This window comes from Megalobrama amblycephala, linkage group LG17 (genome assembly GCF_018812025.1).
Source record: "Megalobrama amblycephala isolate DHTTF-2021 linkage group LG17, ASM1881202v1, whole genome shotgun sequence".
Classification (NCBI taxonomy): Eukaryota; Metazoa; Chordata; class Actinopteri; order Cypriniformes; family Xenocyprididae; genus Megalobrama; species Megalobrama amblycephala.
This window is the reverse complement of record NC_063060.1, coordinates 28359035-28385904: the sequence shown is the minus strand read 5'-3', so window position 1 is coordinate 28385904 and position 26870 is coordinate 28359035. Positions and strand designations below refer to the sequence as shown.

The 26870-nt window shown below is 36.2% G+C and overlaps 2 protein-coding genes across 7 annotated transcripts in view; one reads left to right on the top strand and one right to left on the bottom strand.

Moving 5' to 3' along the window:
* The window catches only part of abca4b (ATP-binding cassette, sub-family A (ABC1), member 4b), a 52050-nt gene extending 42140 nt beyond the window's left edge, over positions 1-9910 (top strand). For all 4 annotated transcript variants that reach the window (XM_048164099.1, XM_048164096.1, XM_048164098.1 and 1 more), the window contains 17 exons: positions 166-271; positions 394-468; positions 578-747; positions 2602-2779; positions 2903-3018; positions 3108-3255; positions 3429-3552; positions 5614-5743; positions 5938-6058; positions 6164-6226; positions 6327-6433; positions 6516-6657; positions 6842-6976; positions 7056-7159; positions 7611-7703; positions 8764-9013; positions 9273-9910. In XM_048164099.1, coding sequence (XP_048020056.1) covers positions 166-271; positions 394-468; positions 578-747; positions 2602-2779; positions 2903-3018; positions 3108-3255; positions 3429-3552; positions 5614-5743; positions 5938-6058; positions 6164-6226; positions 6327-6433; positions 6516-6657; positions 6842-6976; positions 7056-7159; positions 7611-7703; positions 8764-9013; positions 9273-9401 — 2191 coding nt within the window. In that variant the 3' untranslated portion in view covers positions 9402-9910. The remainder of the gene's footprint in view (positions 1-165; positions 272-393; positions 469-577; positions 748-2601; positions 2780-2902; positions 3019-3107; positions 3256-3428; positions 3553-5613; positions 5744-5937; positions 6059-6163; positions 6227-6326; positions 6434-6515; positions 6658-6841; positions 6977-7055; positions 7160-7610; positions 7704-8763; positions 9014-9272) is intronic.
* Positions 9911-11512: 1602 nt separating this feature from the next.
* On the bottom strand, positions 11513-22888 carry tecrl2b (trans-2,3-enoyl-CoA reductase-like 2b). Of its 3 annotated transcripts, none has more exons than XR_007180922.1 (13): positions 18695-19207; positions 17911-17962; positions 17741-17785; positions 17226-17329; positions 17016-17131; positions 16620-16725; positions 16023-16095; positions 15909-15952; positions 13423-13480; positions 13056-13144; positions 12801-12846; positions 11889-12082; positions 11513-11681 (listed from the first exon to the last, which is right to left on the bottom strand). XR_007180922.1 is itself a non-coding variant. In XM_048164052.1 (13 exons), the coding sequence occupies exons 1-13, from the start codon at positions 22479-22481 to the stop codon at positions 11955-11957; spliced, it is 1050 nt and encodes a 349-aa protein (XP_048020009.1). In that variant the 5' UTR covers positions 22482-22888; the 3' UTR covers positions 11513-11954. The 3 variants fall into 3 exon arrangements, 2 of the variants coding, with proteins under 2 accessions (XP_048020009.1, XP_048020008.1); XM_048164052.1 differs by adding an exon at positions 22344-22888 and having other exon boundaries at positions 11513-12082; positions 18695-18745; XM_048164051.1 differs by having other exon boundaries at positions 11513-12082; positions 18695-19205.
* Positions 22889-26870: the final 3982 nt, after the last annotated feature.

Sequence of the window (26870 nt, the reverse complement as noted above, 5' to 3'; positions counted from 1 at the left end):
TAATAAAAATTAATGGACATGATATGCATCTGTGATATGCATACCAGTGCAAAATGTTAATGCGCAAAAATGATGTAATGGTAACACTCAATAACACAGCAAATAGTGGACACAATAACTAAGGCACCTTTAAAAATATGCTTGATTAAACCCAAATTTGCACAGGTATGGTGGACTCTCTGTTGGTGGACAACTACCGATTCTTGATGTGGACCCTGAGATGATCCAGAACATTTTTACCCAGCTTGGACGGATGATGAATATTACAGGGGTATGATATTTTGTACTACACATAATAAACGATCATGAGATTTTGATGAGAAGCATTTAAATATATTACTTTCTATTCTGATCACATAACATATACTCTATTGAATGATTTCCTCCCCTTAGGGTCCCTATTCAAAGTCAGCCATGAAAGAATTAGGAACCTTCTTGCACTTCATGGAGAGTGAGTACAATGTTAAGGTAAGTTAAACCACCCTTTTTAACAATACAATATCCCAAAATGTGTTTGGACACTTAAGCCATGATTAAAAATGACATATTTTGCTCCTGGTCCCCTAACTTGTCACAGGTGTGGTATAATAACAAAGGCTGGCACGCCATGGTTTCCTTCATGAACATAGCAAACAACGCCATTCTCCGTGCTCACCTGCCGCCTCACGCCAACCCATCAGAATACGGCATTACTGCCATCAACCACCCACTAAACCTCACCAAAGAGCAGCTCTCAGAGGTCACTGTGTGAGTGTCAGATGTCACATTGAAATGTTTTTGACTGATAGGCTCAGTTTACATCATCCGTCTTGGATGCTCAGCACTAAATAGAGGTGTAAAAGGGGTCCAAAATGTTTTGTAGTCCTACTCATTAGTCATTCGTCCACTGTACTAAAACAAGGGGTTTAATCTTAATGTGACGTTCAGTTAATAGTGATGTATGATTGATGTACACTACCATTCAAAAGTTTGAGGTCTGTATGCTTTATTTTGAAAGAAGTCTCTTATGCTCACCAAGGCTGCATTTATTTGATAGTAATAGTATTAAAGGTACAATTTGTAGGACCTGCCACTAGAGGGCGCACTACCAAAACAATAACAATCGCGTGGTTTGATGACGCTAAGAAGGTGCGTGGAATGATGGGATTTGTTGTCTTCTACCCAACCGCTGAGGGCCATCAATCAGACGGAAAGATAAATCATGGATTGAACGGATGAGGTAAAGTTTTATGAATGTATAAACTATGGATCAGACGCGTCCTCGCGCGGGTCTAGAGACGCGATGCCCCGCGTTTGGCGTGTATGCCCCATAATACTAATCGTGTTGATCGTTATAATGGCATACGTTTTCTGTAAAGATACGAATCAAAACAACTCACCTGTCGAGTAAAACACAAGCGAGATCGGCATCTCTTTCTAGGTGAAATTTGTTGCGAAGCTCTCTCCATCTAGAAAATGCAACACCGATATTGATCCTCGCTTTTTCTCTCCTCTTGTCCCAAACTCTTCTTGGGTCGTTTGGTTGGCCCCTACGCTTACGTTTACGGAAGCTGTCCTTGTCGACAGAACCAGCGGCAGATGGTAAACAGTAATTATGTTCCAAAAATAAGTAACACAATCCACCATAAAACGTGCAAGAAGTAAATAAGGAACTGCTTGAAGCAAGCTAGTGGTTTGCTGGACGCTAGACACTACTTCCGCATTTGTTCACGACACTGTTGTCATGTGGTTTCTACGTCAGTAAAGGCGGTAACAAAGGGTAACTGACGTCATTGACAGGCGACTGCACTGCCCCGTGTCACTGTTTAGAATGGGAATTTTCTCATGATTTACAAGTAGTTGAAAACATTAGAGATATTGTTAGTAATCAGCTGGACAAAATATATAACACTAGCCTAGTGGTTTTTGGATATTTTACTGCGAATGTCTTACAAATTGTACCTTTAATAGTAATAGTATTATTTAATAGTAATGTTGTGATTTTTTTTTTTTTTTTTACAATTTCAATAGTTCACGTGACTTTGGCAGTTTGATACGCAATCCGAACCACTGATTCGAAACAACAGATTCGTAAAGCCACAAAGCTTCATGAAGCAGTGTTTTGAAATCGGCCATCACTAGATATTGTTGAAAAGTCGTTATTTTGTTTTTTTGGCGCACAAAAAGTATTCTCGTCGCTTCGTAACATTAAGGTTGAACCACTGTTGTCACATGATCTGTTTTAAATATGTCTTTAGTAGCTTTCTGGGCATTGAAAGTTGCTGGCAATAGAGGCCTTACTGAGCTGTCGGATTTTATCAAAAAAATTTCTAATTGGTGTTCTGAAGATGAACAAAGGTCTTACGGGAGTAGAACGACATGAGGGTGAGTAATTAATGACAGAATTTGCATTTTTGGTTGAACTAACCCTTTAAATCTTACTAACCCCAAACTTTTGAATGGTAGTGAATGTAGTCATGGAATCCGAAAACACCGAAGTGTGATACACATCATTTCAAGTGTACTCCTGTTTTCATACATAAATGTAAATACTGTATGACTGTGTGAATCATGTTTTTTAAGTAAAAAGTGTAGTAAAAGACTGCTTTTCCTTCCGGACAGTCTCGCCACATCAGTGGATGCAGTGGTGGCCATCTGCGTCATCTTTGCCATGTCCTTCATTCCAGCCAGCTTTATCCTCTACCTCATTCAGGAACGTGTCACCAAGGCCAAACATCTGCAGTTTGTTAGTGGAGTCAGTCCTGTGGTCTACTGGGTCGCCAACTTTTTCTGGGACATGGTGAGATCAATCAGCATTGTGTGCTAACAAAGACAGTTCTGTAAAATGTCAATCCTTATTCATTATGAAATGTTTTTGGACTGCTGCTTGATTGCTCATATCCCATTCGTTTGTTTGTGCCAGATGAACTACTCCGCCAGCACAGTGATGGTTGTGGCCATTTTCATGGCTTTTGATAAGAAGTGCTACACATCACCCACAAATCTGCCAGCACTGGTCGCTCTGCTTTTTCTCTATGGGTCAGTCAGCGGCTTATGTAGATTGCCATTGACTTGAGAAAATCAGCTCAAGCACAACAGTGATTTTTCTTTTACTCTTCACTATGCAGGTGGTCAGTGACGCCCATGATGTACCCCATGTCCTACATGTTCAATGTCCCCAGCACGGCGTACGTGTCCCTCTCCTGCATCAACCTTTTCATTGGTATCAACAGTAGTGCCATCACCTTCATCTTAGAGCTCTTTGAAAACAACAGGGTACAATTACAGTTTTATTCACAATTTTTGTTGTTGTTTGATTTATATAAAATTATAATATAGTACCTTTTAGTAACAATAAAGTCTTTCTTTGCTTATAAATCCATATTTACAGATCTCGTATTGCTTATTTTGTATTAACTGCTTGTGTTTTTTCTTCACAAACCCTTCAGTCTCTACTAATGTTTAATGAGGTGTTGAAGAAGGTGCTTCTGGTCTTCCCTCACTTCTGTCTCGGTCGAGGTCTCATTGATATGGCCATGAACCAGGCCGTGACTGATGTCTACGCCCGATTTGGTATGTCCGTCTATTAGCAAGGCCTATTAATGATATACCAATTGTTGTGGAAAATCTGTCACCTCAAATAAAAGCCCTTTAAAGGTGCCATTGAATAGAAAATTGAATTTACCTTGGCATAATTGAGTAACAAGAGTTCAGTACATGGAAATGACATACAGTGAGTCTCAAACACCATTGTTTCCTCCTTCTTATATAAATCTCATTTGTTTAAAAGACCTTCGAAGAACAGGCGAATCTCAACAAAACACCGACTGTTACGTAACAGTCTGGATCATTAATATGTACGCCCCCAATATTTGCATATGCCAGCCCATGTTCAAAGCATTACACAAGGGCAGGCAAGTGAAAAATGGCAGATGGAGCGATAATAACTGACATGATCCATGATATTTTTAGTGATATTTGTAAATTGTCTTTCTAAATGTTTCGTTAGCATGTTGCTAATGTACTGTTAAATGTGGTTAAAGTTACCATCGTTTATTACAGTATTCACGGAGACAAGAGCCGTCGCTATTTTCATTATTAAACACTTGCAGTCTGTATAATTCATACACAACTTCATTCTTTATAAATCTCTCCAACTGTGTAATGTTAGCTTTAACCACGGAGCACCATCAAACTCATTCAGAATCAAATATAAACATCCAAATAAATACTATACTCACATGATCCGACGCATGCACGCAGTATGCATGACGAACACTTTGTAAAGATCCATTTTGAGGGTTATATTAGCTGTGTGAACTTTGTTTATGCACTGTTTAAGGCAAGCTTGAGTTCCGGGGGCGGGGAGCGTGAGGAATTAAAGGGGCCGCAGCCTGAATCAGTGCATTTCTAATTATGCTTTAAAATAGGCAGTTAAAAAAAATTATTAAAAAAAATCTATGGGGTATTTTGAGCTAAAACTTCACAGACACATTCAGGGGACACCTTAGACTTATATTACATCTTGTAAAAAAACGTTCGATGGCACCTTTAATGTCCTTACTCAGGCCATTCAAACTGACAGTACTTTTTTTCCTCAGATATTTGATCCAAGTTGATTTTAATTAAACTTCTAGCAATAATCATGTGTATTTTTGAAAATTAAGTATGTAAGGAAAAAAGTGCATGTTTAAAATGTTGAAAACATTCCTTCACTTGTCTAAATATAATTGAATTGCATCATCTTTACTCAAAACTCGTACAATATTTTTCCTGTAAAACACAAAAAGAATTATCATCAAAAGTAGCTGTTTTCCACACTCTAATCCTTGGTCTATTAAAAATATTATATTATATTATATTATATTATATTATATTATATTATATTATATTATATTATATTATATTATTGTTCTGAAGTGATTTGGCGCTCAAACAAATCAAACATTTCTTATTATTATCAATGTTGAAAACAGTTGTGCTGTTATTATTTAATATTAATATTTTAATTTAATTTAATTTAATATTTTAATATTTTTGTGAATATATTATGTTTCTAAATATATTATACATTATGTATATAATATTATATTAACTGATTTTACTAATGACTAAATGATGTGTTCTCAAATATGTTTGGACTTGTAAGCCTGACGAAGGTCGATTGACCGAAACGTTGCTCATTAAAATATTTTTGTGATTTTGCAAACTTTAGTGTGCAGGATTAATATTTTTCTAATGAATTAAAAGTTCAAATAAATAGCATTTATTTGAAATAGTAAATACTTTGTTTTGTAGTCAAGACAATTGTTACAAAAAAAAAAATTGTCATTTTAATGCATCCTTTCTGGATAAAAGTATTCATTGCTTTCCAAAAAAAAAAAAAACATCAAACAAAAAAATCTTACTGACCCCAAACTTTTAAACGGCAGAGTATATTAATACTAAAAAAATTACTAACTAACACTGCTTAATATAATGAACTACTAAGTAGTTTCTTTTGTCATGTTTTATCTCGCCTATGGTAAAAAGTGAGACAGATCTGCTACTGGCACCCCCTCAAAAAAAACAACATAAAAAAAAAAAAAAAAATAAAAAAAAACAATATTGTTATAATATTGTTGTTATAAACAGGGGAGGAGTTTTCCATGGATCCGTTCAGATGGGACTTTGTGGGGAAGAATCTCTTCTGTATGGCTGTGGAGGGTTTCGTGTATTTCATCTTTAACCTGGTCATCCAGTACAACTTTTTCCTTGATCTCTGGTGAGGGCTAAAAGACGTTATTAATATCCTCTGAGATTCTTCTCAGTACAGACTTTTACTCTACAACTGCAAAATAAACATTAAAAGAAAAGTTAGCTGAAAAAAATGGGATCTGTTTAACATTACTTTGTGTTTACTGTAGCTGTTAGGAAAAATCCTTAAACAGCATATGATGGTAACTATTATTTTTGTAGGTTGTCAGACCATGCGAGGAGACCAGTTAAAGATGAAGATGATGATGTAGCTCAGGAGAGAGAGCGCATTTACAAAGGAGGAAACAAGAACGACATCCTTCTTGTTCGAGACTTGTCAAAAGTAAGTGACCAGATGTACTAAGATAAAAAGCATATATTTTTGGAGTATATTTTGTAGCCATGTCAGTATTTTGAAGGACCAAAGTATTTTGTGTTCTGATCTTAGACATACAGGCGCAAAAAACGACCAGCAGTGGACAGAATATGTGTAGGAGTTCCAGCGGGGGAGGTATCATTAAAAAAATAATTTGTAAACCATACTGCTGCTCTTTCAATTGAAATGAACCGCTGGACAATGACATGGAATTCAACTTAAATGTTTTGTGCAGTGTTTTGGGCTTCTTGGTGTAAACGGCGCAGGTAAAACCACAACCTTTAAAATGCTGACCGGAGACACCGATGTGACGTCAGGGGAGGCGTCAGTAGCTGGATACAGGTAGTGTACAAACCATAAGGAGCCACTAGTTGTGAACTTCCATTGGATGTTAATGCTAATCATGAACTGGGTTTTTCTTCAGCATTCTTACCAACATACTGGATGTGCACCAGAACATGGGCTACTGTCCTCAGTTTGATGCCATAGATGAACTGCTGACGGGGAGGGAGCACCTGTACCTGTACGCCCGCCTCCGAGGGATCCCTGAATCTGAGATTAGCAGAGTGAGACTCACAATTCACCTCCCGCCCCTTACAGATCACATGGACAAAGGACAAAAACATAGTACACGACACTTGAACACATACTTGAACGAAAGTCAATTTTTTTTTTACACAAAAAACTACTGTATGTTAGGCTCTGTTAACTGAAATTCCATTCTGGTACAATCTGGTATGTTTTCTGTAGGTGGCAGAATGGGGCATTCAGAAGCTGGGTCTGTCTGAATACGCCGGAAACTGTGCTGGTACCTACAGCGGGGGCAACAAGAGGAAGCTGTCTACTGCTATTGCTATGATTGGCTGTCCTCCTCTAGTGCTCCTGGTATGTTTTTCCCAAGCATTCTCAGTGTCATTGTGTAAATCAAAATATTGGTGTAATGTAACCGTGTAAATCTGTGTAGGATGAGCCCACCACAGGAATGGACCCTCACTCACGCCGGTTCCTGTGGACCGCCATTCTGAGTATCATCCGTGATGGGAGGGCAGTCGTTTTGACGTCGCACAGGCAAGAGTTTGATGTTAACCCAGGATTTCCCTAACAGGCTGCACTGTGATAATTAAAGAAGAATACAGTCTGTATATAAGCATTTATCAGCTTATACCAAGTTTTTAGAGTTCACAATTCAGTATGAGACATTTTCTTGTGAAATGAAATGTCATATCACAGTTAAAATCTCAATATATCACAGTATAATTTATGGCCAAGTCATTGTGTAATGTTGCTATATATATATATATATATATATATATATATATATATATATATATATATTTATTTTATTTTTTTATTTTTTTTTGGAATCCCTGTGTGAGTGAGCAGAGTTTTTTTTTGTGACTTGCCAAGTGTTTGCAAATTGTTATTTATTTTAAATTATCGATCATTATTCTTTTAAATAAAATGTAAATATTTTTTACATTATATATTTATTTGATTGTTTGTTTGTTTGCATCTACAGTATGGAAGAATGTGAAGCCCTTTGTACTCGTTTGGCCATCATGGTCAATGGGACATTTAAGTGTCTGGGCACAATCCAGCATCTGAAATACAAGTGAGTATGTTCTTTTGGAATGTTTTATAAAAATTTAAGGATGCCATTTCCATATTACCACAAATCAACTTGTGTTCATTTGAACTTAAAGTTCTTCCAGTGTTGAAGGGGTCCTATTATGCTTTTTTTACATTTTCAACTTTATTTAGCATGTAATGTTGCTGACATTAAACATGACAAAGGTCTGCAAAGTTACAAAGTCTGTGTGGGAGGTAGTCAAAGGGAGTTTTTCCTCTATATCAGTAAGTGGTAAAATTTTATTTTAGGGTCTTTTAAATAGTTGCTTATTTGCTTGCATATTACTAGAATATTGGCTGTTTATTAGTACTTATTAAACACATATTAATGCCTTATTATTCTTCATGACCTTATTCTACATTCTTAATCCTACCCAATACCTAAACTTAACAACTACCTTACTATTAATAAGAAGTAAAGTAGGAGTTTATTGAGGGAAAATTCATAGTTAATAATGAATATATGTTCTCCATACTAAAGTGTTACCCAGTAAACACTGTTTCTAAACTCCCTACAATGTCTCAATTCTAGTCCTGAGTTTTCTTCCAGGAACGTATATGTCACAATATCCCTCATTTAAATAATTACTGCCAAAACATATGCAAAAAAAAAAAAAAAAAAAAAAAAAAAGGTGCGAGGCCTGGTTGAGTCTGTTGAAACTTGTGGTTATGGTAAGTGGCGTGACATTTCTGAAACGCACTAAAAACAATGAACCAATCGCAACACGCTGATCCAGCCGATCAATCAGAGCACATTGCGAGGGGCTTCATGGAGATGAGAATTAATCAGAGTGTTACAGACAGACTGGGAAGAGAGGTGCAGCAACAATGTCAAATATGTGAACAATAATGTGTTTTTTAAACACTCAAGCATGAAATCCTATTCAACAAAATCAGGACTTTGTAAAAAAGCATAATAGGTCCCCTTTAAATGTTCAACTATTAAAGCTGATATGCATAATAACTATAAACCATCAAATGGTCAACAAAAAACAAGTGCATATTTGATTTTATATGCATGTATTGATTGTACTTGCGGACAGGTTTGGAGGTGGCTATGTAGTCACGATGAAGATCAAAGCTGCAAAAGCAGGCCTGACTCCTGACCTGGTCCCGGCTGAGTCCTTCATGGATAGCAGCTTCCCGGGATGTATACAGCGAGAGAAACACTACAACACTTTACAATATGAAATCGCCGCTGCCTCACTGGCGCGAGTCTTCCAGCTGGTGTTGACCAACAAAGAAAGACTGAACATTGAGGACTACTCTGTGTCTCAGACCACATTAGACCAGGTGCGATGTGATAAAGCATCAAGCAACAAATCTTTTTTCATGTCAATCATTACCAGCTGTTGACAGCATGTTAAGAGTTATTTTAGCATTTCACTTTGACTGCAGACAAGATAAATTACTTGATTCTGTAGAATTGACATGCTGTGGATGCATTTAGGGACCTTTTATTAGGAATGAATTATTGGTTGAAATTCCCATGAAGTGATTGAATTCGATTTGCTCACAGGACTAACAGCTCATCTGTTTCACTGCCTTACAGGTGTTCGTGAGTTTTGCCAAGCAGCAGTCAGGAGAGGATGACACTGTCCCCCCTCATCTCAGAGCATCAGGGTCAAGACGAGAGAAAAAGGTCTCGCCACTACAAAGAGTAGTGTCAAAAAACAGATAAAATGAACTCAGATGCTTCAAAGGGACAGTGATTAAGTAACTCATGGCTGACAGCATGTTGTTCATGAAGTTCCCTAAAGCCAAATATATGTATTTATACACAAAACCAACTGTATCTATATTAAGTTTAATTTTTGAACATCTGCCCTCAGTCCCTAGCACTCTGAACCAAAGGTCAATCTCCACCCAATGAAAGGAAACCTTCATTGACACATTAATACTGATGAAGCTCAGTTGAAGTAGATACAAAACTTGCTTTAGGTTCCCATACAATCTGAAATGTTTATTGTGTTTATACATTTGTAAATATTAGTGTTGCAATTTTTCTTTGTTGTACAAATCTCTCAAATGCTGAATGCAAGAGCATCTGCTACAGCAGTGCCTGTGTACGCACTCACCAAAATGCTTCATTCTAATATAACTTTGATAATGCACTGATTTTGTACTGGTTAAACATCAACAGTGTGAGCTCAAATAAATGTGATATAAGTAATCAAAACCTGAAATGTATGCAGCTTTGCAGCATTGCGTTATTTCAAAAAAGTTACTTTATTATTGTTACTCTTTCTCATGGTCAGCTGGCTTGCACTTTCTCTGAAACACTTGATTTGGCTTGCAGTTGTTGTTTTTTTAATGCAGTGAATACACACTTATGACATCTACTAACAGCCAATCCCTGACCGTAAAAATCAGTGAGTAAGGCTGTGTGACTGTTTTGAAGAATGGAGAGATTCAATTAAATCAGTAAACATTTTAAAGGGTTAGTTCACCCAAAAATGAAAATTCTGTGATTAATTACTCAACCTCATGTCGTTACACACCCGTAAGACCTTCGTTCATCTTCAGAACACAAATTAAGATATTTTTTGCTAAAATACAATGTGAGGCCTCCATTGCCAGCAAGATAATTAACACTTTCAAAAGCCCAGAAAGCTACTAAAGACATATTTAAAACAGTTCATGTGATGTGACTACAGTGGTTCAACCCAAAAAACAAAATAACGACTTTATTCAATAATATCTAGTGATGGGCGATTTCAAAACACTGCTTCATGAAGCTTCGAAGCTTTATGAATCGTTTCAAACCGCTTTACGAATTGTTTCAAATCAGTGGTTCGGAGCATGTATCAAACTGCCAAAGTCACGCCCCCCAGTGGTGAACCACTGAAATTTCAAAACACTTGTGACATAAAAGGTGCGTCCCAATTCGCGTACTTATGCACTATTCTATGACGTTTAAAATAAAATAGTATAAAATTCCAAAAAGAAAAAGTACACTTTAAATACCCGGATGATGCACTAAATTAATGGAAAAAACGAAGTGTGGAATGTAAGACACTTCATGCACTCAACTGTCGAAGCTTTAATTACGTAGTGGAGGGGAAGGGAGGATCGGACTCCGTTGTTAAATGACAAAATAACCTTATATAATTCACGCACTACATGGATGAGTGCATAGTGCACAAGTACATAGTGTATAAGTGCGTCATTTGGGACGCAACTAAAGCCTTGTTTACTGAAATCAGGTGACTTTGGCAGTTTGATACATGCTCCGAACCACTGATTCGAAACAAAAGATTCGTAAAGCTTCGAAGCTTCATGAAGCAGTGTTTTGAAATCACCCATCACTAGATATTGTTGAATAAAGTCATTATTTTGTTTTTTTTTTGGTGCCCAAAAAGTATTCTCGTCGCTTCATAACATTAAGGTTGAACCACTGTAGTCACATGAACTGTTTTAAATATGTCTTTAGTAGCTTTCTGGGCATTGAAAGTGTTAATTATCTTGCTGGCAATAGAGGCCTTACTGAGCCATCAGATTTTATCAGAAAATATTTTAATTTGTGTTCCGAAGATGAGTCTTACGGGTGTGGAACGGCATGAGGGTGAGTAATAAATAACAGAATTTTCATTTTTGGGTGAACTAACCCTTTAAGCAAATATAGTTTTAATATGCAATAATATAACAGATGGTTTTCAATAACAATAAACACTATTCAGTAAGATTGTTCTTATACCATGTCTTGAAAATACTGACATTTGAAAACTAACTCACTTATTTCTGGGAAATAACAAATCTTCAGTAATATTCTTTACTACAAAAACACTTAGATATGTTCTGCAAAATGTTTTAATGGAATACAAAAATGAAAACTCAACAATAAAAGAGGATCACACTGTACACCATGTTTTCTGCTTGATGGTCTGAAGACCTTCAATTGGGACTCAACTTCCACTCTTTGATGTAAAGCAAATGTTTAAGTTTGTGTTACATACGCCTCCTGCACATAAGTATTAGTCACTGTTAGTATATCTTCCTCGACTTGCTGTATAGCCATAGTTTATGCTAGGTAAGCCTCTATATAATACATTTATTACTAGTAATTACCATTCCATACTTCAGAGATTACATCACAAACTTAACTGGAAAAAAAATTAAAACTTAAAAAAAGGTCTGACAGAAATAATAGACTTATTTTGCTGCTTACACTATGATGTTTGGTGAGGAATCCAATGACAAAAGTGCATGTAGTTTCATCCTCCATCCAACAGATCTAGAAGAAGAGTGGAATGATGGCCGTTCTCAGGTCAGGATAGTCTTTGAATTGCTGGGTGTAGGTTTTATGCTTTTCCCGAGCCCATATAGTCATCTGAATAAACCCCAAAAATGTGAAAACTCCAACTGCAGAAATATGAAGGATTCATGGTTCTTATCAGGCAGGTGCAGCAAAATATTTACTTATAAAATACATACAGTGGAGTTCAAAAGTCTGAGACTACTGATAGATAGACAGACAGACAGACAGACAGTTTTTCAATCAAAAATGACAGTAAGATGTTACAAAAGATTTTTATTTTAAATAAATGCGGTTTATTAAACTTTCTATTCATAAAAGAATCCTAAAAAAGATGTATCACGGTTTCCACAAAAATATTGAGCAGCAAAAAAAAAATACAATTTCAACATTGATACTATTAAGAGAGCTATTATTAATTATTAAGTACCAATAATAATTGAGCACCAAATCAGCATATTAGAATGATTTCTGAAGGATCATGTGACATTGAAGATGAGTAATGATGCTGAAAATTCAGCTTTTCCATCACAAGAATGACTGTTTTTACTGTGTTTTTGATCAAATAAATTCATAAGAGACTTCTGGAAAGCATAAGAGACATCTTTCAAAAGCATTATAAAACTTTTGACTGTATAATCAGCATAACTATTTAATTTTTTTTTTAAATGTTACCTGAAAAATGCGTAATATTAAATATAGCGCATTAATTTTGCGTCATAAATACATAAACTTTAATTCCCAGCTTTCAATTAGATTTTTGCATATCCGAGTTGTGGTCTCAGACATTTGTACTCTCAGCAGATGGTTTGTAATACTGTGTACCTGGAAGACACTGTGTCATGACTGTGAAGCTGATCCATGATCCCACCTGGAAATAAATTCAGGTTTCAAATTTTGCATCACCGTGCAAAACACAGACAATATTTCACAAGATCACAAGGATACTTTAACCAGAAACATTTGACATATTTGTGATGTATCTGCTCGATGCAGGTGTGGACACAGCCCCAGATGTTCCGAATGTCTCATTTACTGCTTTTTTGACATGAAAAAGCTTACTTTGTACACTTGACAAACCTCATATGTGTAGTTTGGGCAGGACACGAAGAAAAACAGCCAAGTGAATGGATTCTTTGTGGGATAAGGAATCTCTGTAGGCCTGGACCCTGTCGATGTGTGAGAAGATCGTAAGGTTATGCGGTAATAAATATATCTAATATAAGTGGATTCTATTCAAGAACTGAAGAGTTAAGGATTAATTCAGGAGAATGTCTAGTCTCTGAAGAAAGTATTAATGAGATATAATTTTACAGCATACACCCACACATTCCTTTATGTAAGGAAGAAAGAAATGGTAACCACAATCGCTGGGTTTCACTGTCTGATGTGATCGGTAATGATCACCCCCACACAACTAAAGAGATGAATCTTTTTTAGGACTCACCATTACAGCTGATTCGATTCAGAATCAGATGAACGGAGAGATTGCCAATCTCACAGACCTGAAAAAAATGAAGAGACAAAGAGATGATGGAGAAAAACAGCTATCTAAAATTAAAACTACACTAACTTGTAATTTGTGGCTCTCTAACTATTAAAAAATAAAGTTGCAGTGTATGCATCTTGTGGAGGAACATTGTTTTGGTTGTGCTTTGGCTCTGCTCTTCTGTGTGGATGAATGTGGTAGGAGGCACTGGTGTCACATTGATACAGGATATCTTATCAGAGCAGCTGGACACAAAAATAACGGTTTCTTCCAGTGATTTCCTAGACGTTTGCCATTTTGAATGATACGTGGGTCAGTTTATCTCATTTGTTGTTGCAGTTTCAAGCTACGGACGCTGGAGATCAGTGTGTGGCAAGCAGGAAGGGACTGAGAGCCGTGAGCGAGGCCAGTGGCACAACTGTTAATGAGTATGACCTGCGTACCACACCCGTCTCGAGTCCCATGGAAGAACTCCAGAAGGATAAAAGGATTATAGAGGACCAGGTCTAGATTTTGTCTTGTTTTGTTTTAGTTTATGCGGCAGTCATTTGTAAGGGGCTGCTTTACTTTCGCTTTGTTGTTTATGTTTATTTTGTCATTAAACTTATTTTGAACATCTGCCAGTTCCCGCCTCCTTCCCTAAATATAAACCTTGTTACAGTGGTGCCAAAACCTGGTAGAAGGAGGAAATTGCTGTCAAAGAGCCCTTGTCCATGTGGGAAATTTGCGATGCCATTGCATATGCCATCAACGTTTCTGCTGGGTTGACTCCATCTACAATTAAGGTATATGTGGCAGACATTAAAGGGTTAGTTCACCCAAAAATGAAAATTATGTCATTTATTACTTACCCTCATGCCGTTCCACACCCGTAAGACCTTCGTTAATCTTCAGAACACAAATTAAGATATTTTAGTTGAAATCCAATGGACACTTCCTCTCTCAAGATCCATAAAGGTACTAAAAACATATTTAAATCGGTTCATGTGAGTACAGTGGTTCAATATTAATATTATAAAGCGACGAGAATATTTTTGGAGCGGCAAAAAAAACAAAATAACAACTTATTTAGTGATGGCCGATTTCAAAACACTGCTTCATGAAGCATCAGAGCACAAATGAATCAGTGAATCAAATCATGATTCAGATCGCGTGCCAAACTGCCAACGGCTGAAATCACGTGACTTTGGTGCTCCGAACAGCAGATTCGACACACTGATTCATTTGTGCTCCGAAGCTTCCTGAAGCATTGTTTTGAAATCGGCCATCACTAAATAAGTCGTTATTTAGTTTTTTCTCGTCGCTTTATAATATTAATTTTGAACTACTGAACTCACATGAACCGATTTAAATATGTTTTTAGTACCTTTATGGATCTTGAGAGAGGAAGTGTCCATTGCACCCTATGGAGGCCTCACGGAGCCATCGGATTTCAACTAAAATATCTTAATTTGTGTTCCGAAGATGAACGAAGGTCTTACGGGTGTGGAACGGCATGAGGGTAAGTAATAAATCACAGAATTTTCATTTTTGGGTGAACTAACCCTTTAAGGTTGAACCACTGTAGTCACATGGACTATTTTAACGATGTCTTTGCTACCTTTCTGGGTTTTGTCTGCCTATGTGTGGTTCAGATATCTCTCGGATTTCATCAAAAATATCTCAATTTGTGTTCTGAAGATGAACGAAGGTCTTACGGGTTTGGAACGACATGAGGGTGAGTAATTAATGAAAGAAATTTCATTTTTTGGTGAACTAACCCTTTAAGCCTCTTGATTCAGCCTTCAATTCATGCTTAAAGTAGCCCTTCGATTTCCTAACTAAAGAGTGTAGAAGTTATTCTACATTTTAGGCCAGATTATGATCCGAAGGTGCCTTCCTCAGTCCCAGGTATGTGCCATTTCACATATGACTACCTGCAGCCAATAGAATTAGTGTGATTTCATATGTGCTTCAGAGACCGGTCACATGGAAGCACACACTCAAAGTGTCAACAACCTGATGCAGCGTCTCGTACCTACTCAAGGAACCCGGGTTACAGATGTAAACTGAGATGTTTTTAGCTGATCTCACATCAGTTTTATAAATTTGTTGACATTTCTAATGGCACATTTGTCATTTTAAAAGAGAAGAGTTTTAATTAAAAGTTTCATTTTAATTAGTATAAAAGCATTTAGTATAAAATATAGATTACCCTTTCAATATTTGCAGTTTGTAAAAGGTGTTTGTATGCATGTTTGGGCTTTTTATGCATGTTTTGAGTTTTCTCTGACCAGCGTGTTGCAGTTTTAAGCACTTTGTCAAACTTGGATAAAGGGTTTGGAAGATGACTTTTTACACTCTCTGATTAATAACATTTTGTTTTTTAAATAAAAAAAAAATTACATAATATAGCTTTAAATATTTGACTTTAGTAATAGAGATTTTGACATAGGTTTACATACCAAAAACATTGCCAGTGCGGAGTAGATTTGGAGTCTCCCATAGCCTAGAAAAACAATCAGGAGTTAATATGAGACACACAAACTAATCTAATGTGTAACATAATAAGCACTTACTTGGTGGTGTGTAGAGTGGATGGTTGATGTAATATGCCTGCCATGATGCAAATCCCCAGTAGTACAGACAGAGCTAAAGAAATTACATTTTAAATTTGTGTAAGGATCACATAACACACAGCAACTGCTAAAAGAAGAATACATGACTTAATGTTAAAGGCAAACCTTAATTTTATACTTTAGCTATGTTTTACTTAATTTAGGCTTTCTCATTTGCATTGTTAGCATTCACATGTGCAGGCAATCATTTTAACAACTCTTCCATATGGTCAAACCATTATGTATTTTCAGTGTGTTGAAAGATACTGTAGGGGCATAAATTAAACCAGCAAGACGACACTTAATGGAAAACAGCCAAATATCCCCCCTAAAGCTCCTCAATGCTTCACTGACACCACTGAACTAATGCCAGTGTCATAAGCTCTTCAGACACATTAGCTAATGTTCCAAGACAGGAAGGATTGGGACAATAAGACTTTGGAAAGCATGTTGTCTTATTTTTTAGTGCTTAAAAACAGCAAGAGGCATATTATAAACAGAGAGAGAAAGAGTAAAAATTCATGAATATATTATATGAAAAAATGGACATAAACATACCAGCATGATGGTGCGTAAAGGTAATGTTCCGTCAGAAAAGCGATGGATAAAAATAGTTTCCACAAGCTTCTTAATGTAATGAAGAGAGTGGCACCAGCAAGCCAGTCTGTATCAGCAAGGTGAAATATAAACCACTAGCAAACTGTTTGCCACACGTTTGGTAAATTATTCATTATTCATTTTCACACTGAAAGAAAAAGTTAAATGAACTGCATTTTTTTAAATTAATTTTAAAATTGTGCTGCATCATGTAATAGCATCTATAGTCAAAAATACTATTGTTAAAACTATTTAACACAACTGAACCAACCTAAATTTAATTTAAGGGTGTTAAATATTATGTTCATCAACATACATCAAGTTCAGCTCATCTGAACTCTTTCACTCCAAACTCACTTGACAACTTTCAGTGGACTTTGGGTGTAGTCATACTCATGCCTGTAGATGTATGGAAGCCGATAGTAGAATAGCAGGTAAATGAAAAGCGGCCCAAGACATTCTGCCAGAAATACCTACAATCAGGCCCAAACAAAAACATCATTACTGGCCTGCACGCAATATGAACTGCTAATGTCTAAAAAGGTTGTATAAGATTGCTTTCTTTACCATAGTCCAACCTATCTGTGGGCCGAGGTCCTGAAAGAACATTGTTGCGGTCGTGCCAACTGGTAAATCCTCCAGCACATCATCATCACTGAGCGCCTTTCCCTCTGAGAAAAAAATCAAGTCAGTCATAGACTCATAACATAAAAAAATATGAAGAGAAATGCACCTCAATTTAGACATTATAAAAACAATATTTTCATAAATAATTCAGTACAAACAGATTTTGTTTTTTTTGAAAGCTGCAGTTTTCTCACTCTTGCCTTCTCCAGTTTGAAATGATGCCTGAATGCCTGACATTCTGGCAGGAGAAATGCAGACGGGCACATATGTGCCACAGCTGTTGCAGATCTAAGATTGCAAAAGCATCTGTCTACTGTATTAGGCTTTAGTTATATGCATATATATATGCAATATTTTGCAATGCTGGTAAATACACAGGATGTCCAAAATAGAATAGAATAGAAAAAACAACAACAGTAAATATAATAAATAAATAAATAAATAAGTAAGTTTACCAGGATGCAGCTTCAGTGCCTGTCTTGATGGATAAAACTTGGGATCTGCAGGGATTTCAAGAATTATAATATTTACAGCTTGGTCATATTACTAGACATATGGAAGCTTCAGGGCTTGAATAAGCATATAAAATGTAGTCTTTGACTGTTTAAGAACAAAAATCACTTACAAATTTTGTGCAGCAATGTCTTGATCTCTGCGATTGTGGCATTGGGCTCCACCTGAGATAGTTCAAGATTTGAAACAAGAGGCCTTTGTTTACTCAAATATGATCTGTGGCCCAATGCCAGCGATGTTAAAAAACTAAAACTAAAATATATATTCGATGAAAACACTCAAACTAAACAGAAATTAGAAATTTTGCCTTGGCAACTAACTGAAATAAAATAATTTAAAGTATTAAAATGAATAAAAACTAAATTGAAAAAACTAAAACTAAAAATTTTACAAAAACACAACAAAATAACTTAATATAAAAATCCATTTAGGAAAAAAAAAAACAATTATAAACAATATAAAAAGAAAAAGAAATTCATAATAGCCTACTATAATAGTAGAGGGGCCGTTTACACGACACCCTTTTCAACTAAAAACTGAAAACTTTTTATGCGTTTTGGCCATTCATTTACACGACAACGGCGTTTTGGTGGTCTAAAAAACGCAAACTTTTGAAAACGGGTTTCAAAGAGCAAGTTTTTGAAAACGGTCTCCGTGTAAACAACAAAAACGCGAATCTGTGAAAATGATGACGTCACACACACGCGCATTACACGTTCAGTCTATAGTGTTTCATCGCCATCTAATGGCGTGACAGCAGAAAACAGCGTTTTTTTTTTTTTTTATCATTTTCGAGGATCCATGTAAACGGCGATAGTTGTGAAAGAAAAAAACTTTTCCGTTTTCAGTACATCGTTGTCGTGTAAATGTACCCTAAGGTGCACAAGCCAACGCACCTTATCCAGGTAGCAGAGTTGCGCCTTGCTCTTGGGGTCCAGGATCTCCACCTCAAAAAAGACATAATTCTTATCCTTGGTTGCACCAGCTTTCAGGCCGTGGTCACACCTGGCCTTTATGAAATGTGCTACGGTGAAGAGATCCCTTAAGTCCAGACATTCCATGATGCCTGAGGGCTGTAGGTGAGCCCTGATTTTGGTGGTTGGTATACTGATGCCAGGGAGGGTGAAGCGATCAGACCCTCACAGTCACATGGTAAGAGATGACATGCTCATGTTGACCTCACAGGCATATCCAGTTGAGTATCACAGCCAGAGTATCTTGTTGACATAGTTGCATAATTTTGCTCAGGTTACCACATTTTAAGATTTCAAGCTTGCATAGCTTTTTATTTCCAGAAAACAGGGCCTGGTATGCCATGTCATAATTTATTGGGAGTATTTGTGAGCTATGTCTGCAGAAATATTCCTCTCATGCAGTGCAGGCACATGCACACGGACGCACACCCGCAAAGAGACGTGAGGGGCATGTCTTGGATTTAGAGCTGCAAGCTGGTCTAAATTTATCTCTTGACGGTGAGGGGTAATTCATCAGCCCTGTTGCACCTCTGAATTTCAATAACACTGTCAACTATCATATCATCATCTGGTTTGAGTTTAATCCTTCTGGTAAGGGGAGACCGCTCCCCATCACGCTTTAAACATATATACGGACTTTCATTGATATTCTAGCTTTAATTACCAGCTTAAAGTATGAAGAAAAGTAGAGCACAGCATTGCTGAGATACAGGATCAGGCCTGCTGTGAAAGTAGATGTGACCACACACAGACAGAGATAGACCATAACAGAGCCATGTAATTTCTGCCACAATGATAATTAAACAACATACAACAATACAGCACAATAATAACAACTTTACACTTTACAATAAGGTCTCATTTGTTAACATTAGTTAATGCATCAGTTAACATAAACTAACAATGAACAACATATTTTTACAGTATATATTAATCTTTGTTAATGTTAGTTAATAAAACAGAGCTTGAGCTTTAACTAATGTTCACATAGACAACTTTTGATTTTAATAATGTATTTGTAAATGTAGAAATTATTAATGAAGAATAATTAATGCTGTAGAAGAACTGTTCATTGTTAATGTCAAGTTTATTATATATATATATATATATATATATATATATATATAGAGAGAGAGAGAGAGAGAGAGAGAGAGACCAGGAAGAGAAACATAATAATAATAATAATAATATTAAATAAATAAGTAAATAAAAAAATATAAAAAATTAGTATGGGACCCAAACTTTGCGAATGCTAAGCAAATGCATTTTCTAGGTTATAGCCTACCTTTTGTGTACATTTCTATTATTAAATTGATTATTTATTAGGGGTGTAAACTCAGTAAACACAAAACTTAGTACCTCGGTTTTTAAGTCACGGTTCGGTACAGCAGGAGGGGAGAAAACTAAACATAAAATTGCTTCTTTTTTTTATTAAACAGTGGTTTACTGAACAAATTGTGTTTTTTCTTTAAATATATTAAATTAAATTATAACTAAAAGTTTCTTAAGGATAAAAAAAATTATCTTTGCTAATGGTATAAACTATGTAGGGAGCCCTTGCACATTATGCTACTATAATATTAATGGTTAACAACTGAGCCCAAACTATTAGCCTAAATTCAATTGCTTTTTAATTTTAGATAAAATAATCAACACTCAAATAACAAATTGTATGCAAACATGTAAGCTGTACCTAAGGCCGTTTTTGCATTAAAGGGTTAGTTCACCCAAAAATGAAAATAATGTCATTTATTACTTACACTCATGCTGTTCCACACCCGTAAGACCTTTGTTAATCTTCAGAACACAAATTAAGATATTTTTGTTGAAATCCGATGACTCAGTGAGGCCTCATATGGAGCAATGACACTTCCTCTCTCAAGATCCATAAAGGTACTAAAAACATATTTAAATCGGTTCATGTGAGTACAGTGGTTCAATATTAATATTATAAAGTGACGAGAATATTTTTGGAGCGCCAAAAACAAAACAAAATAACGACTTATTTAGTGATGGCCGATTTCAAAACACTGCTTCAGGAAGATTCGGAGCACAAATGAATCAGTGTATCGAATCTGCTGTTCGGAGCGCCAAAGTCACGTGATTTCAGCCGTTGGCAGTTTGACACACGATCTGAATCATGATTCGATTCACTGATTCATTTGTGCTCCGAATCTTCCTGAAGCAGTGTTTTGAAATCGGCCATCACTAAATGTTTTTTGGCGCTCCAAAAATATTCTTGTCGCTTTATAATATTAATATTGAACCACTGTACTGACATGAACCGATTTAAATATGTTTTTAGTACCTTTATGGATCTTGAGAGAGGAAGTGTGAAGTGTGAAGTGTGCCCTATGAAGGCCTCATGAAGGCCTCACGGAGCCATCGGATTTCAACTAAAAATATCCTAATTTGTGTTCCGAAGATTATCAAAGGTCTTACGGGTGTGGAACGGCATGAGTGTAAGTAATAAATGACAGAATTTTCATTTTTGGGTGAACTAACGTTAACCCTTTAACTTCTAAATGTTTTTACTCCAATTCGTTATTGAAATATAATCATTGCTACACAGTGGTTGTCATTTTAATGATACATTAAATAATCAAGACATCACTAAAAGGTTAAGTAAAATGTAATGAATAGGCTAATACAAGTGCAAGATTTCATTTCTCTGACAAGCTGTGGACACTGACTGGCTTTTCTGAGGTAAACGCTACATGACAATTGTTTACAAGCTTTCATTGATGTATTTCCGCCGTTGAAACACTTATTGAGCGATTACAAGAGATGTGCACATGTGCACCGTACCGAAAGCCCTGTACCGAAACGGTTCGGTACGAATATGTGTACCGTTAAACCCCTATTATTTATTAATATTTAATTTAGCACCCTATTTAATGGTGTTGTAATGTGTTATTAGTTTAGAGACCCATGTGAAGTCACAGATTAGTAGACCTAATGTTATGGTAAGAGCCGATAACCACCATAAAACTGCGAATATCGGTAAAATATTGTATAACTTTAGTTAAATCTAACTTAATAATTCTATTTGTTAATTGTATTACTAGTAAGTCATGGGGACTCGTGACACACACACACACACACACACACACACACACACACACACACAAGTTTGTTTTGCTATCTTAGTGGGGTCTCTCCATAGGCGTAATGGTTTTTATACTGTACAAACCGTACTTCCTATCCCCCTACCCTACCCCTATCCCTAAACCTAACCATCACAGGAAACATTCTGCATTTTTACATTTTCAAAAAAACATCTTTTAGTATGTTTATTAATCCATTTCCCTCGTGGGGACCGCTGGCTGGACCCCACAATGTAGGTGATCTCAGGTTTTTATTACATTTTTATTACATTTGGTCCCCACGATGTAATATAAACAAGAACACACACACACACACACACACACACACACACACACACACACACACACACACACACACACACAGTAATCCTGCAGTTCATTGCATTCAGATATTTAAATGTTTCCATTTAAAACAGAACATCTGTGAAGGGGGAAAAAAGCCAAAATGTAATTCAAGTAATTACCTCAAAATAGGCAACTCTATTAATGACTCCATGTCTCTTCCAGTCCTCCAAGTGAAATCCATGCCACACAATTGATTCCCAGCCTCTGAAAGAATTAATGTTTTCATCCAGCATGTCCATATGAGCAGAATAGGCCATAATTCCTCATATGTAACCCTACTTTGCCTTTGTTGAATGAGATGTTATCTATCAGTCCACTAAATATCTTCTGCTGAATCCTAATGAGGATGTCAAATGGAGAGTAACTGCTCTCTACTGCTGGAAATAAATAGACAGTTGTCTCCAGTGATCAATACAGTGGATAATTAGCCATAGAACCAGGCATAGAGGTGCTGAGGATGGGACAACTGCGCTAATTACAGTGAATGACAGAACAGTGTACAGGAAGAGAGTAAATGCTGTTGTAATTGGAAGAAGTGGGTGAGTTTCTTTCATAATGAGCAATGAGTTCAGTTCACAGACAACACAGTGATTTTGTTACACAATATTCCTGCCTTACTAAAAAAACTGAGAAGTCTGATGATGTCCCTTGTTCATTAAGACTCATAATTTTATAGTTTTTCACCGCTAGGAGGCAGCACTCACTCTCTTTACAGTACACAAGAGTTTCTTCTGTTGCTATGTTCACTCTTATACAGCAGAATAATGCTATTCAGTATTAAAACCTATTGCTATTCAGTATTAAAACTAATTTTTAGTAGTATTAAATCCTAACTAGGATTTAATACTACTATTCAGTATTAAATCCTAGCTTTTTCCAAGCCATTTTTTTCCCCTTGGAAATCTCTAATGTTTGGCGGTTTTGGATTTATGGTTATACTTGAAGAGATTTTCATGTTCTACAATGCATTTTGAATTCACTGTGTAAGAAACTGTACATTGCTAACAGGATATACAAGGACGCAGGTTGTCGGATTCTTCAAACACGCAGACTCACATATATGTATTGTAGTCTTTCAGAAACATTTTTTTAATTTTAATAAAACATTTTTTTTTTTTTTGAAGAGCTTGAACCTGTAACTTATGCTGTAAAACAAACCTTATTTTATTTAAAATAAGGAGACTCCAGAAACAGTTTGATAACCTTTGAACTGAATACCAGTGGAACTAGCAATATAAAAAAAGGATAGAAACAAAGAAAGTAAAGGCATTTCCATTTCCAGATGGATTTAAAGAGGGAAATGGGGAACTAATTATTTTAACATCCTATAATCATTCTGAGTGGACCTGCTTGGGTTGATTGTTGATGGGAACCAGCATTTTCCCCAGTGGAGATGTTTGTCCGGTTATTTGTTTTAGAGATAAAATGCAGATGCTGTTGAAACCTTGATACATGAGATTTAATCAGTGATTCTTTCTACTGACCTTCATTTCCATGACCAAAGGGCAGGAGAACATTAAGATATGCTGAAGATGATTTAGGGCAGCTCTGGGCTGGTATACTGGGACACGCTCTCTTGAGTCAACTATGGAAATCCTGAATCTTGAAAAGAGTTTATAATGCAGCAAATGCTCACTTACCCTATTTTTAGATATTAACAGTTCATGGTAATTCATCTAAAAACACTACGCACATCACTAGTGTTATCATAAAACACATGGGTTTCCATATTTTATGGGGACTTTCCATAGACATAAAGCATTTTTATACTGTACAAACTGTATATTCTATCCCCTAACCCCATCACAGACAACTTGCTGAATTTTTAAATTTTCAAAAAACGTCATTTAATATGAGTTATAAGGTGTTTTCCTCATGTGCCCATAGGGTTTACCAGGACCACACACACACACAAACACTGGTATTCCTATCATTATGGGGACATTCCATAGACATAATGGTTTTTATACTGTACAAACTGTATATTCTATCGCCTTACACTAACTATAAACCTACCCATCACAGAAAACTTTCAGAATTTTTACATTTTCAAAAAATATCATTTTGTAGGATTTATAAGCTTGTTTCCTTATGGGGACCTAAAAAAAATGTCCCCACAAGGACAAAATTTACTGGCATTACTGTACTTGTGGGGACATTTGGTCCCCATAACGTAGGGAATACCAGTACACACACGACCCTCATACTGAAAACATATATGACAGATAAATCACTCAAATCTTCTTGCTATTTTTAATACAGGTAGATATATGGGAATTTAAAAGACATAAACAGCTAGATGAAGGAAACCTTTAAAGCAATTCATTTAAAGGGCTAATAAAAAATATAGTACAGTAGAATTTTCTGTTTTGAATCAGTAGGTTTTTAAAATGTTTATAAAAGAAGTCTCTTAAAGTCTCTTAAAAATACAGTAAAAACGGTAATATTGTGAAATAATTTAAAATAACTGTTTTCTATATCAATATATTTTAATGTATAATTTATTCCTGTCATGGCAAAGCTGAATTTTCAGCATCATTACTCCAGTCTTCAGTGTCACATGATCCTTCAGAAATCATTCTAATATGCTGATTTGATGTTTAAGAAACATTTCTAATTATCAATGATGAAAACAGATTAATTTTTATGTGAAAACCGTGATACATTTTCCCAGGATCCACAAAGAACAACATTTATTTGAAATAGAAATCTTTTGAATGATTACTGTCACTTTTGATCAATTTAAAGGTCCCGTTCTTCGTGATTCCATGTTTCAAACTTTAGTTAGTGTGTAATGTTGTTGTTAGAGTATAAATAAAATCTGTAAAATTTTAAAGCTCAAAGTTCAATGCCAAGCGAGATATTTTATTTAACAGAAGTCGCCTACATCGAACGGCCAGTTTGGACTACATCCCTCTACTTCCTTCTTTAATGACGTCACTAAAACAGTTTTTTGACTAACCTCCGCCCACAGGAATACACAAGAGTTGCGTTTGTAGAGTGTGTTTGTCGCCATGTCGTCGAAACGCTGTTATTTTCATCCCGCAGTCCAATCACCGGGTCTGATTCCGGCTCAAATTGATAGGGTAAAATTAAAGACATGTTTACAATAACACTGAGCGCGTGCATCTCCACGTTATGGTAAGAGGCGTGACTTTTCCGGGCACGGTGCGCTAAACTGCTGTCGAATCACAACACAGGAACCGCTGGCACAATCAGAACTCGTTACGTATTTCTGAAGGAGGGACTTCATAGAACAAGGAAGTCATCAGCCCGTTTTTATGACGGTGGAAACAGCGGTTTACAGATAAGTAAATTATGTGAAAAATAATGTGTTTTTTTACACGCGAAACATGAACACATGTTATATTGCACACTATAAACACAATCAAAGCTTCAAAAAACCACGAAAAACGGAACTTTTAATGCATCCTTAGTTAATAAAAGTACACATTTATTTAAAAAAAAATGATAGTGTGAATCTCGCTAACTAAATAGTAATTAATTCAAATGGCTAATTAAAATGTAGTACAGTGGAAAAATGCAATGTGTGTGTGTGTGTGTGTGTGTGTGTGTGTGTGTGTATTATATCAATAGATAATAGCATAAAAAATGGCTGTGCACAGTTATTGAGCTCATTTTTGACTTCACTCGATATTGTTTATATGCAGCTGAAAGCTAATAAATGCACATTCTGAGGAACGTGACATGGTATCTTTCTAATTTCACCATGTCTAATGTATTCAGAGCCAGTCACTTTGACACTCCACCTGAGAGCTGAGTCAACTTCATACGCCTGCAACACCCACAGGCCTGCTGCTCGGCCACAGGAACTTAAGTCCATTTACTCCGTTTTTCTCGCTGTGCCTGTGCTTTTCTTCTCCTCTGTCTTTTTTTGCTTTCTGTCTTTCTCCCCTTCATTTTCTTCTTCAAAGTCTCATCTCTGGCTGCCTGCTGAGAGGGGTGTTGAGAAAGTTAATTTTAGTGTTGGCTTATATGCTATGCTTGGCCTGTCTCAGTCAGCACCTGCCCTAGCTTTGATACGGGGTGACAGTCTGCCCGATTCATCTGCCCAGGAGCTGTCAGTCAAACGGCCATCATGGGCATTGTAGTCAACACTGAGATACCCCAGAGCACCGGGCTGACCGGAGCCAGGTCACACACGACAAATTACAAAGAGACCCTCATTCATTTTTCTCATAATAAGATCGTGATTAAATTGTCTGTCATAGACACATCTTTAATGTGATGTGTGAATAGAACTGAATGGACAAGTGGTGGACCGATCCAAATTTCACCTTACATGTGAGTGCATTTGTAAAAAGATTAAGCTATGATTTCCTACAAGTAAGAGCTTCATAGTGTTTTATTTTACTGAAAACAGCAAAAGTGAGTAGTATTTTATCACTTGGTGGCACAGGGTTACAGTGATGTTCATTGATAAATGAAGAATGTCATTTATTCACCCTGGTGTTGTTTTAATGTCGTACACCCTTCTTTCTTTTTCGGACCACAAAAGGATAATTATGATCGTGAGAAAACTTTTTCGGATCTACACGATTCACATATTTTGATTCAAAACAGTATGAATAATCCACGTTCCTGGATCAACATCTTTGTTGATTATGGAACAGCATTCCAATCAA